General features: G+C 36.4%; 1 protein-coding gene across 1 annotated transcript; it reads right to left on the bottom strand.

Annotated features, from left to right (window-relative positions):
• Positions 1-2,546: 2,546 nt before the first annotated feature.
• On the bottom strand, positions 2,547-14,514 carry LOC143599542 (protein DECREASED SIZE EXCLUSION LIMIT 1-like). The gene is made up of 13 exons (XM_077077468.1): positions 14,345-14,514; positions 14,217-14,279; positions 14,082-14,153; positions 13,944-14,000; positions 13,638-13,798; positions 13,056-13,114; positions 12,865-12,955; positions 12,562-12,628; positions 11,096-11,178; positions 10,904-10,995; positions 10,292-10,398; positions 3,619-3,682; positions 2,547-2,804 (listed from the first exon to the last, which is right to left on the bottom strand). The coding sequence occupies exons 1-13, from the start codon at positions 14,449-14,451 to the stop codon at positions 2,700-2,702; spliced, it is 1,128 nt and encodes a 375-aa protein (XP_076933583.1). The 5' UTR covers positions 14,452-14,514; the 3' UTR covers positions 2,547-2,699.
• Between the last annotated feature and the right edge of the window lie 1,370 nt (positions 14,515-15,884).

The raw sequence follows: 15,884 nt of genomic DNA, 5'->3' as shown, positions 1-15,884 counted from the left end.
ACGTTTCATTATTCTAACATTGAGGACAATGTAAACCTCAAGTGTGGGGATGGGGAAATTTGAAAATTTTAGCCCGATAGTACCTCGAAAAGTGTTCAGAAACCAAAGTTGTTAACTGTTAATTATTGCCATTAATGCCAAGTTATAGGTTTCTGGTCACGGTTGGTTTTTCAGCTTCTCAATAGTCTTACTCACAAATGTTTTCATAACGAGAAGTTGAAAATGGGGTCGTTTAGGCGGGGATAACGAGTCATGGGGACAGGTACACATGTTTATATCGTCAACCCTATTCCTCCGGTACGTGTGTGAGTTGACCCAAATATATATAATACACACATAATATATAGTACACACATGTCATTTGAGTGCTTTCATTGATGTTCATGGATTACGGGATCATAGTTGGCAAAATGCAAAAGTGATAGAGGAGGCAATTAGGTTAAGCCTCGTCTGGATGAGCGCGAGTGTGGGTACTAGGGGTTGGGGCCTCATACATTATACATATGAGGATGGTTAATGTGAGGGGCGGGGGGTTGGGTCCCTTAGAAAACCTTTCTTGGACTTATTTTTCATTTGTTTAACCCCGACATGATGTTACGAGACGATCCGGCTTACTAGGTTTATTTGTAATTGTATTTGTATTTGTTTTTGTATTTGTTCCATTATTATGCATCACGTTGTTATTCTTAAAAAAAAGGAAAAAGCCAAAAACATGTCTGTTTATATTCAATTATGTATTCAGTAGTTCGTTTAAGTTCGTTTATGGTAAAAAAAAAAAAGAAAAAAAATGAAATCAATATGTATATTAGTTTGCTTATTTAGAGGTTATATAATAAGTCAGTCAGTTGTATAGTAGTTTCGTTTATTTATATGTTTTGTAATAAGCCGGGTCGGATCTTTTGAGCTACTTAAATATTTCCCTTCCATATCCTTACATCTGGCCCCGTTACAACCCTTTTAAGACCTCTTGATTTGCATTTGTGTCAAAGCAGCTTGATGGATGAATATTTGCTAATGAGCGATACTGAGAGCAGAGTGATATTGGCACATCTTTTGCTAGTCCATATATTAAACCGAGAGGAGAGATATTATATTACGAGGGGTATGAGCATGTGTGCCTTAACCGGAAACAAAGTACACTTGTCTGGACGGCTCTATTGTTTTTATTATAGCACTTAACCGTATTTGTGAGATGTCAATCTAAAAACAGTGTCATTCTGGGAAACTGGGTATGACCTTAAACCTTACTAGTATTAATGGCGATAATCTACATACATATGATGGAGGTTGATGTTTGCTTTAGAGTTTGCTTGAGGGAAAGCAAAAGATAAGTGTGGGGATGTGATTGTTGGTTAATTTGTATATAATTAAGTTCGTTTATTTATTAGTTTTAACTGTTATTGTGGGAACTTCGATACTTCATACGTGTTTATTGTATTTCATGTCATAGACGTTAAAGTACCTAATTTGGACCTGTACGAGCACGAGATGAAGACCCGGGATGATGTGTGATAGTGTATGATCAAAACTGGAGGATCTGGGTAAAAGTTGGTTTAGCATATCATTTGTTGAAATCAGAGTATCTTATGCTATGTAGAGAAGCAACGCACATCAGTAAGTTTTAAAGTATGGTTTGCTGAATTAGAGTATCATACTCTAAAGTTAGAGTACCATTTGTTGAGCCAGAGTACCATTTGCTGAAGCTAGAGTATCATATGTTGGACCAAAGTAAAACTACGGGAGTCGCTATTTTAAAACCCTATATAAGGATAAAGTTAGGGTTTCATTAGAAACTTCTGGTGGCAGTTACCAGAGCTACAAGAGGGCTATTCCACCATTTCGATTCATACCGAGATCACATACATGTTCCATATCATCATAATTGAAGATTCCATGATGTCGATGCTCGGCTAACTTCTCCGAATCATACCCGGGATGTAAAGTTTGTATTATTTTCAGTTTTCTCATGTAACTAAGAATGTTTATGTATAATTGTTTATGGTTAATCTATGATTATTGATGTTTAGTATTTCTGTGTGTTCAATCGGTTTAGGTTTACGTTGATCTGAATGATTAGTTACCAGTTGCTATAATAATTGATCAATGGGTTGCTTGATTAGGTTGAATACGATAAAACATATGATTGTCCTTAACTGAGTCACACTGGCAGGGATTGTTTGATAACCAGTGCCGTGTGTAAAGCGATTATTGATGTCTAAGGTTTTGTCTAGTTGATCAGTTTGCAGTTAACCGTTAATGATTAATCTGTTAGGTTGCATGAGATTACTGTAAGTTACTTACTTGAAGTCCCGGGTGTGATTTGCTTTTATTAATTGATTGAAACTTGTTCACTTGTTCGTTGCTTAATTCTAAACTAAAACTAATTGCTTGTGTGATCAGCACTAAAATCTGCTACTTCATAATATTATAAATCTGTTACACGATTACATTGACCACATACTCCTGGTGGATACGATACCTTATTTACCCTATCTACTTAGGTTATTTAGGTTTTTTCATGACTCGAACGACGGTCATCACTGACCAATTCGACCTCTAACAAACCAACCCGCCCATTTTGTCACCTGTAAAATTAACCCAAACAAAAAAGAGAGCCCAACCGAAGCGAATTATCTTATAGTTCAAACACGTTTTCCTTTATATACAAATTCGACCAATATATAATAAAATAAATTAAATTAAGTAGAAGACCGGGGAGGATAAAGTTCCCAAAGTGCCACAGTAGTGTCTTCAGATGCCGAGGCCATGGTTTTACAATCCGCAGCAAATGAAATTGCATTACACTGCAAAAAAAGAAAAATAATAAATACAATAAAACATGAATAGAGGATAATCAGGCGTACATAATAATGTCTGTTTTTAACAAATAATAAATATGCAAAATATTAAAATTAAAAAAATTCAATAAAGAACAATTAGAAAATTCAAATTGGACAACTTTTGATCCGTTCAAAGCCATAAGATGTCTGACCCGTTAGGATAAAACGTAATCTAATTTGACCCATGCATAAGTAAATGGGTCAACTGCGGTGTATAGGATTGTAAACGAACTGAACGAACATGAGTGGAGCATTTTTGTGTTCGTTTGTTTAACTTTAAGTTTAACCAAACAAATGATCGAACACGAACAGTTAAACTAATTGAGTTTTCTTGTTCGTGTTCGTTCGCTAAGATAATGAGCATGTTCGTGTTTGTTCGTTAATAATATAAACGAACAGTTCAACAAGGTAAACAAACGAACATAACTAGACATAATCAGCTAAAACCAATTAAAAGTAATGTAAAAAATAATGTGTTGGGCATGCAAAAATTATAAAAAGGAGAGTAAGTTTTAACGGGACAATGAGTATATTAATGAACGTAAACTAACGAACATAAATGAATGTAAACAATCAAACATAAACGAAACTAAATGAACAAACATAGACGAACCGGACATGGGTTCATGCTCGTTTGTTTAACTGAATGACAAACTTTTTTCTTCATGTTTGTTCATTTAATAAATAGACGGACTTCCTGCCAAAAGTACACGAACTGCTCATTGCCCGTTCAGTTAGTTTACGGTCCTAGTGGCGTCCTAAGTGACTATGTACATACCGTGGCACGGTGATACTTCAAAATTGCCAAAGGATTTCCATTTTTGTAATTATAAATCCTGATCCTGTCATACATAATAATAAATGAGAATTAGATCATTGATCAATTATGTAAAAAAGGGTAAAATGATCATTTTAAATCGACTTAATAGCCAGTTTTAATGCTTGTTCATGTGAAGGACCAAAACCGTTATGGTCTGGCAAACAGTTGGTACCAAATATGTGATTTAAACATACCACATATCATCTCTGCAATTAACTTGAATTTATATACAAATTAAACATCTTAACTACATATATGATTATAACACAAGACAAATCATATTAAAATCAAGACACTACAAATAACATAAAGAATAAAAAAATTGATTTTTTTTCCTTTTCCTTAAAACCGAATTACTCCTTACGTCAAACAAAATTTGGTTATTTATAGTGTATATATATATAATTCAAATGCAATAATAATCAACTTAAACACAACTTAATTATATAAATAGTAAAAAGCAAATTAGGTAACGTGAGAGTTTCTACTATTCATTGAACAGTAGAAGATTACAAACTATAATGCCTACTGTACAGCAAAATAATATTATAATTTCACCCCTTATACAATATACGTCTTTAACCCATTGAACATTTTAGTAAATTTATTTTCTCTAATAACTTGCATTCTGATAAAGGCCCGATTAAAGTATACTCGAGAAGAAGGAAACGGGCCACAACTGCCAATACGGGTCAGCTGAATTTTGTTTTTGGGTTTAAACTGGATCCATTTGGTCAAGGAGTTAGTGGTAAGTTGGAAGAGTGGGGAGCAGTTAATATGGCCTTTATTAACAGGAAGATAAAAGAGTGAAGAGCTGTTCCTATGCCAGCAGTCACGTTTTGGGTTAATAAAAGCAGGCTTCTTATTTGTGTATTTCTCATTCTAGTTTTTCATTATCAAAAAGTATTTTGTAATTGGAGACATTGCCTCTCTCGAATCGGGCTGTTTTATCTCATTTTGAATAAAAGTGCCTGCTTGAATATTAGATCTTATCATTTGGTTCCATTGCCGGGAAATGAAGATGGTTCAAACCCGGAACAGTTCTGAGGGTGGCGGATCCAACACAGCAAATAGTTGTTCAATTGGCTGCTATTGCTGCAAAGTTGGAGTCTATGGATTCAATGAAGGAAGACATTGTAGCCTTGAAAAGAGACCGTTCTAAAAACAATAGGTTTGATGATGGGGAGAGCTCGTGGAGGGGACGAGCTGGATACAAACCCTACAACAAAATTGATTTTCCTGCTTTTAGTGGAGGGGATCCACGTGGGTGGATACGAAAGGCGGAAAAGTATTTTCGGTATTATCAGATACCAGATGAAGAGAAGGTAGAAATAGCCTCCATGCACCTAGAAGGAGACGCCTTAGACTTCTATTCCTTTCAGACGATCAGCCTTTAACTTTCTGTGAAGAATTAGTGCAAGCCTTCACAAAAAACTTCGGTCCAGCCGAGTTTCAAAATCCAGATGAGCACCTATGCAGTATCAATCAAACTGGATCAGTCCAGGAATACCGTCAAGAATTTGCTAAGCGATCTGCGCGGGTTTCGAATTGGCCGGAACATTGTTTATTAGGGATTTTCCTCAACGGATTGAAGGAAGAACTAAAAGCTGATGTGAGGATACACAAACCACGAACCGTTTACAATGCCATGAGTCTTGCTTTGGAATTTGAGGCCAAATCCAACCAGCTTCGACCCGGAAAAAGTTCTACCGGGGCATCAAATTCCAAGCCACTTGATTCTAAAACCATTACCCCTCACATCCCTCAACCCTCTAACCAACAAAAAACTCCCTTCATAATTTCAGACACCGAAAGACAAAACCGTCAATTAAGAGGTGAGTGCTACAGATGTTGGGAGAAATATAGTCCCGCACATAGATGTAAAGTGGGTACATTGAAAATGTTAGAAGCCGATGAGGACGCGGAGGAGCAGCATGAAACTGAAATTCCTAATAATGATGAGACAAAAGAAGAGACCGCGGAGATTAGTTTACATGCTATTCTCGGGAAATCGCATCCCACAATGATGAAAGTCCATGGTATGTTAAATTCTACCGAGGTTCTTATTTTAATTGATGGGGGTTCCACCCATAATTTTATCTCAGACTGTTTGGTGAAAGAGATTAGTCTGGAGACCCAAATGATACCACCTTTCGGGGTTCAAATTGGCAATGGAGATGTGATCCGATGTCACCATATTTGCAAAAGTCTTTCCGTACAGATTAATGTTTTGAAGATTATTCAAGACTTCCACCCTTTTTCAATTGGAGGGGCTGATTTAGTTCTGGGTGTTCAATGGCTATCCACCTTGAATACAGTTCAAGCAAATTGGAAAGAACTATTCATGATTTTCGCAATCGATGGGAAGCGATATAAGCTGAAATGTATTGCAACGGGACCAGAAATCGTCTAGCTTCCAACACTTGGCTATCGAACCAGTAAGCAGCCCACAAATTCCAACTCCACTAAAACCTATTATCAACCAATACTCTATTGTTTTTGATGAACCCAAAACCCTACCACCTGTTAGAACTCAGACCCACTCAATCCACTTAATTCCCAACGCACCACCACCTAATATCCGACCCTACCGATATCCGCATTAGCAAAAAACCGAAATCGAAAAACAATTCGACCAACTTTTGACAGCTGGATTTATTCAAGCAAGTACTAGCCCGTTTTCGAGTCCGATATTACTAGTAAAAAAGAAAGATAAAACTTGGAGACTGTGTGTCGATTATCGAGGCCTTAACAAGATAACCTTAGCCGACAAGTACCCCATTCCGAATATTGACGAGTTACTGGATGAGTTGTATGGTGCACGAGTATTTTCAAAGCTTGATTTACGATCTGGGTATTACCACAGATTAGAGTAACTGCTCAAGATGTTGCAAAAACAGCTTTTCGTACTCACTTAGGGCACTACGAGTTCAAGGTTATGCCATTTGGATCGACAAATGTGCCTTCCACTTTTCAAGCCATTATGAACGATTTATTTCGCCCCTTTTTACGCCGTTTTATACTCATATTTTCTGATGATATCCTGATTTACAGCCATACCATGGAGCAACACCGATCTCATTTGGAACAGGCCCTAAAGTTGCTATACGGCAATCAATTTTTTGCTAAGATGTCGAAGTGTTGTTTTAGGCAGCCACCAGTGGTGTTTCTTGGGCATGTGGTTAATTCGGTAGGTGTTAAAGTTGAGGAAGAAAAAATGTCAGCAGTGCAATCTTGGCCGATACCTTCAACAATCAAGGAAGTGAGGTTTCCTTGGTCTAACGGGATACTATAGACGTTTCGTTCAGAACTATGGTTTGATAACACGACCTCTCACCTCTCACAATGTTGACTAAGAAAGATGGGTTTGTGTGGTCAGAAGAAGCACTAAACGCCTTTAATAAACTGAAACAAGCACTGCTGTCCACACATATTTTGAGGTTACAACTTCTCATAACCATTTGTCGTTGAATGTGACGCTTCGTCTGATGGTGTGGGGGCGATATTGTCTCAAGCAGAACACCCTGTGGCCTATTTTAGCGAGGGTTTTTCCCCTTCTAATCGATTTAAATCAGCTTATGACCGAGAGCTGCTGGCTTTAGTATTGGCAGTACAAAAGTGGAGTCATTACCTGCTTGTCCGACATTTTCTCATCCGTACCGATCATTACACCTTGAAGTTCTTACTTCAGCAGCGTATTACAACTACCGAGCAACAACGTCTACTATTTAAACTTATGCCTTATGACTTCTCTATTATTCACAAAGCAGGGAAAGAAAATAGAGGAGCAGATGCATTATCACGCCGACCCCATTTGGGTGAGTTATTCACACTAATGGTGCCCTATTGTGTAGAGGTGGCTGACATCAAACTCGGACTCCAAAATGATCCAGTTACTATATTGTCAACAAATTACAAGCTGATCCATCATCGGTTGCTGGCTTCTCCATCATTGATCAATTTCTATTTTATAAAGGACGCTTAGTGATACCTGAAGTGCTCAAGTGCCTGATCTCAAGAAGTTGTTACAAGAGGCACATGACACCCCAAACGGTGGTCATGGGGGATTGTTAAAGACTTTAAAGCGTCTTTCAACAAGGTATTTTTGGCCTAAGTTGAAACAAGATGTTCGAGTTTTTGTGCAGCAGTGTGTAATCTGTCAACAACAGAAATACCAAACACTATCTCCTGCTGGTTTACTTCAGCCCTTACCTATTCCCAATCAGATTTGGGAGGATCTGTCAATGGATTTTATAGTCGGCTTACCTCCTTCAGGTCCTTATGATACTATTTTAGCGGTGGTCGATCGTTTGAGCAAATAAGCTCATTTTCTCTGCCTCTCGCATCCATTCACTGCAAAAGAGGTGGCTGCAATTTTTTGTAGGGAAGTAATTCGCTTGCATGGATTCCCGAGATCCATCGTATCTGACAGAGATGTGGTTTTTCTTAGCCACTTTTGGCAGGAACTATTTCGCTTAAGCCAAACTAAGCTCCAATTGAGTACAAGTTACCATCCCCAGACGGATAGACGGATGGGCAGACTGAAGTGCTGAACCGTTGTCTTGAAGCCTATCTACGATGTTTTGCTAGTGAACAACCTACAAAGTGGAGTACATATTTACCATGGGCTGAATATTCATATAACACGGGGTATCAAACGGCAACAGGCACCACCCCCTTTACTATCATTTATGGTAGGGAGCCTCCTTCCTTATTGCCTTATGCCATGGGAGAGACAAAAAAAATGCAGAATTGGAGCAACAGTTAATAGACCGAGATGATATGTTAAAGCTTCTTAGAAACAATCTCAAAAGGGCCCAAGACCGGATGAAGAATCAAGCTAACCACAAACGACGAGATCTAATATTTCAGGTTGGGGATTTTGTTTTCCTAAAAATTCAAACTCGCCGTAAAAAGGTTTAGCCAAACGTCGCTCTGAAAAGCTTTCTCCACGCTTTTTTGGTCCGTATCGTATTAAACGTGTAGTGGGCCCAGTTGCTTATGAATTGGAGCTCCCACCTACTGCCAGAATTCACCCGGTGTTCCATGTGTCCATGCTTAAACCCGCCCATAGATTCTTCTGGCCAACAACCTCCATTACCCATCACTAAAGACTGGGAAATTGACTTACAACCAAGATCTATTATAGCTCATCGTTGGATTTCCAAGGCTGATCATTTGGTTCTGGAATTGTTAGTATCTTGGTGTAATCGCCCGATGGAAGAAGCTACCGGTGGAAGAAGCTACCTGGGAATCCTATGATCTTTTGGCAGAACAGTTTCCCACATTCCGCCTTCAGGACAAGGCGTTTTACCGAGAGGAAGTAATGATAAAGGCCCGATTAAAGTATACTCGAGAAGAAGGAAACGGGCCACAACTGCCAATACGGGTCAGCTGAATTCTGTTTTTGGCATAGTTGTCAATAGCGAATAGCGGTAAATAGCGATGTGTCACCTATATGCTACGTAGCGAATAGCGGTAAATAGTGACCGCTATTTCATATTTAGCGATAAAGGACTAGAAAAATTTTAAGCAAATAATTAGGGTTTATATTCACAAAATAAGCTTTTACGATGGAACTTGTGGAAGGTGCAGCTGTTTGGTCGATAAACAAGCCTAAAAAATAGGTTTCTACAATTTTTTACATTAAAAAATAAAATAAAAATATAAAAAACCCTAAATACCGCTATAATCACGCTAAATGACCGATATTTAGTATATAGCGGCCTATAGCCGCATCGCTACGTAGCGCGCTATAGCGCCCGCTATCACCGCTATTGACAACTATGGTTTTTGGGTTTAAATTGGATCCATTTGGTCAAGGAGTTAATGGTAAGTTGGAAGAGTGGGGAGCAGTTAATATGGCCTTTATTAACAGGAAGATAAAAGAGTGAAGAGTTGTTCCTATGCCAGCAGTTACACGATTTGGGTTAATAAAAGCAGGCTTCTTATTTGTGTATTTCTCATTCTAGTTTTTCATTATCAAAAAGTAGTTTGTAATTGGAGACATTGCCCCTCTCGAATAGGGCTGTTTTATCTCATTTTGAATAAAAGTTGCCTGCTTGAATATTAGATCTTATCACATTCATTAACTATTTAAATACACTACATGCGCGGTTGTCATTTTTTTTCTCAACATTCCAATAAAAATATTATTAAAAAACAAAGTTTTATTTGAAATATTGCAGCAGTTATTTTAGTATCGTAAACCATACAAAGTGTCATTACATACCGGTAGCGTGACGAACCGAACCAATACCGACCGAACAACATTGGTATCAGTATTCGCTTTTACAATTTTCAATCGATGTAAAACTTAGTAGTTGTATATATGGACCAAAACGTGACAGTCCGGTACTCCGGTTGACCCATCAGGGTTTTTATTATTCTATAAATAAAGATGATGAAAAACCGCATTATTAAAATAATTATCTAACATTTTAAAATGAAACAATGAAGGGTTTTGTAATAATTCGGACGCACTTTACGTGAGTTTGACACATTTGAGAGTTTTCATTCAAGTAGTTTTCCAATTTACTCGCTTGACCGGTTATTGATTAATCACAACTTCACAACCCAAATTGACCTGTTTTCATATAAACAAGTAAAAATTTTGTACTCTAGTACTAACCTGTGATCCCAACCAGCAGTCCCAAAAATTTTGCCATCTGTGCGGATTGAAGTTCCAGCTATGCCAGGTCGCTCCAAGCTGATTTCTTTCTTCACCACACAAGAACCCTAACACGTATGTTTACAATATTATAAGTTGAGAATTTGGCATGGATAGAAACTTTTCAACCCCATGATATTAAAGATGAATATAGATTTATCATATTACAACTCAAAAAGAAAAAGAAAAAGTTGTAATCATGACAAATGGGCAAATAAGTAACTTTGCTTTGACCTATGCCAAAAGGTGAGACTAATATAAACATGTTTATACAGTAATATGTTCATATTTTCATAAATCAATAGAAACAGAATAATATACTAGTAGAGGTGGCAAAATGTAAGTTGTTTCTTTTGGTACCAGTCAAAACAGGTTGGATTTACCAATAACATTATTTGTTCAACTTCAATATTTTACAAACAGTGTACCAAATTTATATTATTTTAAAAAACTGAAAACATGATCCAGATAAGACACTAATTTTTAATCCATTTAACATGCTTCCTTTCAAAAAAGTTTATTTTACTCGTGTCACATGTTAGAGAAAAATATAATAAATACGTGCTTTCATACCAACGAATGATCCAAAGTAAACATGGAGATTTTGTCATCTGCGCCTCCTGAAACGCCCCCGTTGAACATCCCATCAATAGACAGACTTAAAACTGATACAACAAAGAAACCCTTATATTAGTATAATCATATAAAACAATATGGCCACAAAAACGAGCATTTGGTTATCAAATTGGTAATCTTATTACAAACCTGGTTCTGAATGAAACCTTACAGAAGTTAACGGGAACGCGGGATTCCTTAAATCCCACCACCCCATTGTTCCATCCTCATAACTGCATACAAAACGGTCAACTCGTTTATGTTTTATTTCTAACAGGTCAAATAGATGAAGTTGTAAAAATATAAGATAAAAAGGAAACACACCAAACAACCAAAAATGGGCCAAAGTGTATTTTTTTTTAATAATTAGGCCTGTAAACGAACCGAGAAAACACAAACGAAGCATGTTCATGTTAAACACGAACAATTGATTAAACACGAACAAGTAAACGAACAATGTTTTCTTGTCCGTGTTTATTCCATAGTTATCAAATGTGCTAGGCGCACTCAAGACGGGCCTAGGCGCAAAAAGAGCTAGGGCCAGAAAAAAAAATGTGCACAATGAATTTTTTTTTTTAAATATATTATATATCCTACAACTTGAATAACAAAGTTCAATTACCAAATATTAACCAATACCAAAAGTACAAAACCCCAAAATATCCAAAGCAAAGCAAAAACATAATATAAGAAACATATTATAATAGTAAACAATAACAAAATCAGATAAACAATCAGAACCAGAATAATCGATAATTATATACAGAGATTAGAGTAAATTAATTAAATTCGGTAAAGCAAAGAAAATGAGTGTATTTGTCTTGTGTTCGTTTATGTTAGTCTGTTAACAATATAAATGAAAGGTTCATAGACATAACCGAATGAAACAAACATAACAAAGTGAACACCAATTAAAAGTAAACATGAGCATGACTATAAATGTGTTGGGCCTAAGATTTATTAAAACTAGACAAAACTGCAATAGGCAATTTTGAAACTAAACTAAATTGTTACGAGCGTAAAAATTTAGACGAATATGTAACCAAACAAATTTAAAAAACGTAAGAACATAAATAAACGTAAACAAAAGAGGATAAATGAATGAACTTACACGAACATTCATGAACATAAATGAACGAACGAGACCGGCGTTGGTTCGTTTAACTAAATGGACAAAAAAATTGTTCATGTTTGTTCATTTACTAAATACACGGACTTCTAGTTGAATGATTACTGAACGTCTGGTTCGTTGCAGGCCTGCATAAAATCCCCGGTTTCATTTTATCAAAACAATATCTGTTGAGAAAATATAACTGGGATATCGTATTATACACACTGCTTATTTGTTACAAATTTCAAAATTACAGACAAAAGATGTCTTGTATAAATATTAACAAATTGATTCGGGACGCAACCCGCTCATTTTTTTAGATATACAAGTAGCATATTCATATATGGGTTGTGGGTCACCTATAGAGATCTCATCAGGAGTGATTTATGTGCAAAATGAACAAATTTTGATTATTTGATATTGAAATTCTACATGAAGTGAAATTGCTTTGATAATTGAAAAAATAATAATAAAACCATTAGGATAAACGGGATTAAGAACAAACCCCGCTAAGACATGCAGAAATCCCTGTGATTCGTAAGGCAAAAACGCTTGAACTGCCATGCACATACCTGTGAAATAATATACTTATATGCATTTGTAATTGCAATAATCAAATAATCAGATACTTCAGCGCACTGCGTTTTTTTAATATATATGGAATTGATAAGTATAATGACCAAAAAGACACTATTGTGGAAAAGGTCAAATATTTTGTAATTGGAATTAATAAGTATAATGACCAAAAAAGACACTATTGTTTCGATTAATAAGGGGCTATTAACAAAATAATGTAACACGCAAGTACCTTTTCCTTTGGTAAAATCATTTGTAGAGGAAACAGAAGAATGCGGTAATGTTGCAATTCTTTCTGCAGCATTGAGATCCCATATTTCAACCTTTTAATTAATATTTCAAGTAAGAACCATGAGGTAAAACGAATATAGAAAACATATTAAAAAATAAAAATTAAATTATGAATGATGGTGATGTGCATACCTCTGAGCGCTCACCACCAGCCATGGCCACATACGGACGTCCTTCCTGACAGACATCATCTGATATCAAAAATTATATGAAATGCTGATCAGTAAGCCTCGATATGCCATTATTAGACGTTAATATAAAATAAACTATAAAAATGGCATCTGTCGTTGGTACTTATCAACGTTGTGGAACTCACTAGTCGGGCGTTGGGTACAGACTGGAGATTAATCGGGATTATTCAGAATGGAAACTTTATACGTAACGTCAAACACAAATGATTAAACGTAAACATAATAAATCAATGAGAAAACCAAGGTCCGATTGCGATTCAAAAAATTAAAACAAAATTGAATAGCATTAAATTATAAGGTCCAATTTTTGGACCGAATTGGGACTTATGAATGGTTTGGTTTGGGTTGTGGTTTATCTCACACAGGGCAAACCCAACCCAGCCCGTTTCGACCTATACTAAGAAGTAAGAATAGCCCATTTCAACCCTAGCTCATTTTGACCCATCACCCAACTTGCCCAACCGGCCCATCTTGACACCTCTATTAAACCATCTACAAGTGGTCAAGAAAATTAAAAAATTACTTTTCAATGTTTCACAATTTTCTGCCTCTTGGTTGCCATGAGAAATTTCTTCACTGGTAGCTTCTATGACTTCTTTCACACGATTAGATGTCGGTTGCCTCTTCACTAATGAAAGCTTGCAAAAGTGATAGAAATTTGCATCAATTGAAACCGAAGGTATCCTGTTTAGACAAAAAAAAACCATCATATTCTACATAGGTGTTTTTCATTAATATCAGTGAGACTTAAATTTGTATCTTTAGTGAGTCATTCGTATAATTCTTAACTACGATGATGATCATAACTCGTATAGAACTGAATATATACCTCGATAGCTCCCCGTGTTCAATATCCCAACACCTAACGGTTCCGTCCTTGCCCTGGCTGCAGTTATAGGAATTTTCAGTATTTACTTATTTATTAAATAAATCACACACACTAGGATATAAGAAAATATAAAAAAACCTGATAACTCTGTTGTCCCCAATTGAAGGGCTGGTTGAAACAGTTATAATCCCATGTGCGGCACTATGCACCCTGCATTAAATGTTAAATAAAAAAAAAGATGAAAAAAAATGAAGAATTTGCAGGCATACATACCATGCTGATGAGATAGTTCTATGTTGGAGACTGTCCCAGATTCTTAACTCACCATCTGAGGATCTGAAGTTTTTGAATAAGATTATTATATAATAATTGAAGTTGGTATGGAGTTGTGTTAATTTTACCCTGAGAAGAGCAGGTTGTGACAAGGGTGGAAGCAAACATCCATGACGGAAGCACGGTGGCCTCTCAGTACAGCCACGGGATCAGGCGCTGCTCGTCGTTTGATCATATTCTCTTCTGACTGACTGACTGACTGATTAATCAACAAGAGAAGAGAAGAGAAGAAAGAACAACTCTCCGATGATGAAAACTAAGCCTTATACAGTAGTCCAAATCGAATTCCACCTATTATGAATCAATTGCTTAATGTTTATTAATGGTTCAATTTATGAGTAATGTCGGTCTTGTTTATTATGGTTGAACTTTGTTAAATTTTATTCTTATGTTTTATCGTTTTAATTTTGTTTTGTTATTGGTTTATTGGTTACAGACAGTCCCAATGGCCTCACAATATCTTGGATATAATATGCTGCCTTTGAATCTTTGGTTCTTTACTTGCAATATTGAAGTTCATATTCTGTAAGTTTGTTCAAAGTATATGGCATACGAGAGTTGAAACAAATAATTATTAAATAACAGTGGTTATAATCTAACCTAACAAATAGGCCCTTAATTGAACGACACAAAAGATCAATTACAGTGGTTGATTACATACCAAACTAACAAAGTGGCCCTAAATCGAATGGCAAAGGTGATGTTGTGCTGCCGGAAGAATCGAACGGCAGGTGATGTTCTTGTTTGGACGTCGGTGATGAATCAAACGGAGGGGATGAATTGATCAGCAAAGGATTTGGGGATTTGAGGCAGACGACTGGGTATTTTAGCATGTAAATATGAGAAATAATATGTAATAAAGATTTAACCAAAGGAGGAGGAGGGGGAGGGGATATATGTAAAAATTCATATTTACAATACGAGTAAAGATGTAACATCCCGGCTCGGTTAGGGTCGACGTGTCACTTGATACGATAATTAAAAATCCAAATTCAAAAGTTCAAAATCATTTAATACTAAAAAGGTTAAATATCATTGACAACGAAAATAAATAAAGTTGTTTCACTCAAAAGAAATTATTTAAGTTCCTCATATTCCAACTTAAGACTTTTACTTTTAATCTCTTATAACACGTTCCCCGGATTCCCTTGAGTACCTGTAACAAATTATAGAAAACACAAAACAAATAAACACGGATGAGCCAAAAATTGCCCAGTAACGAAGGAAAATAGCAGTAACAAACGGTGAAGAACAATGCAATACTATAAACGATCACAGGAGAAACAAGTACAGTCTACGAGCCGATAACACTAACAATACGCTGAACGATCAGTTATGAATCAGTACAATAACAATATATTGGAAATACCCATGTGAGCCAGTAACAGTAACAGCATGTACATTAGCTGCAGACTAATGCACCAGTAATTAAGTGAGATAGGAATGTGGACACATACCTAACCATCTCATTCCAGTAACAGTTTACCTAGGATCGATCCATACGCCTCTCAATAATCAGTATATGCTCTCATCGCACAATAAAATAGAGACGCTGTGGACTAATCGCTCCGCCACAGATAGAGCACTTCAAAGGTACCTCGATTGACG

Source organism: Bidens hawaiensis, unplaced genomic scaffold (genome assembly GCF_021521415.1).
Source record: "Bidens hawaiensis isolate Kalapana, Puna unplaced genomic scaffold, B.hawaiensis_p1.1 tig00052333_1, whole genome shotgun sequence".
Taxonomy (NCBI): Eukaryota; Viridiplantae; Streptophyta; class Magnoliopsida; order Asterales; family Asteraceae; genus Bidens; species Bidens hawaiensis.
Note: the sequence above shows the minus strand (reverse complement) of the source record. Positions and strands in the feature narration are given on the sequence as shown.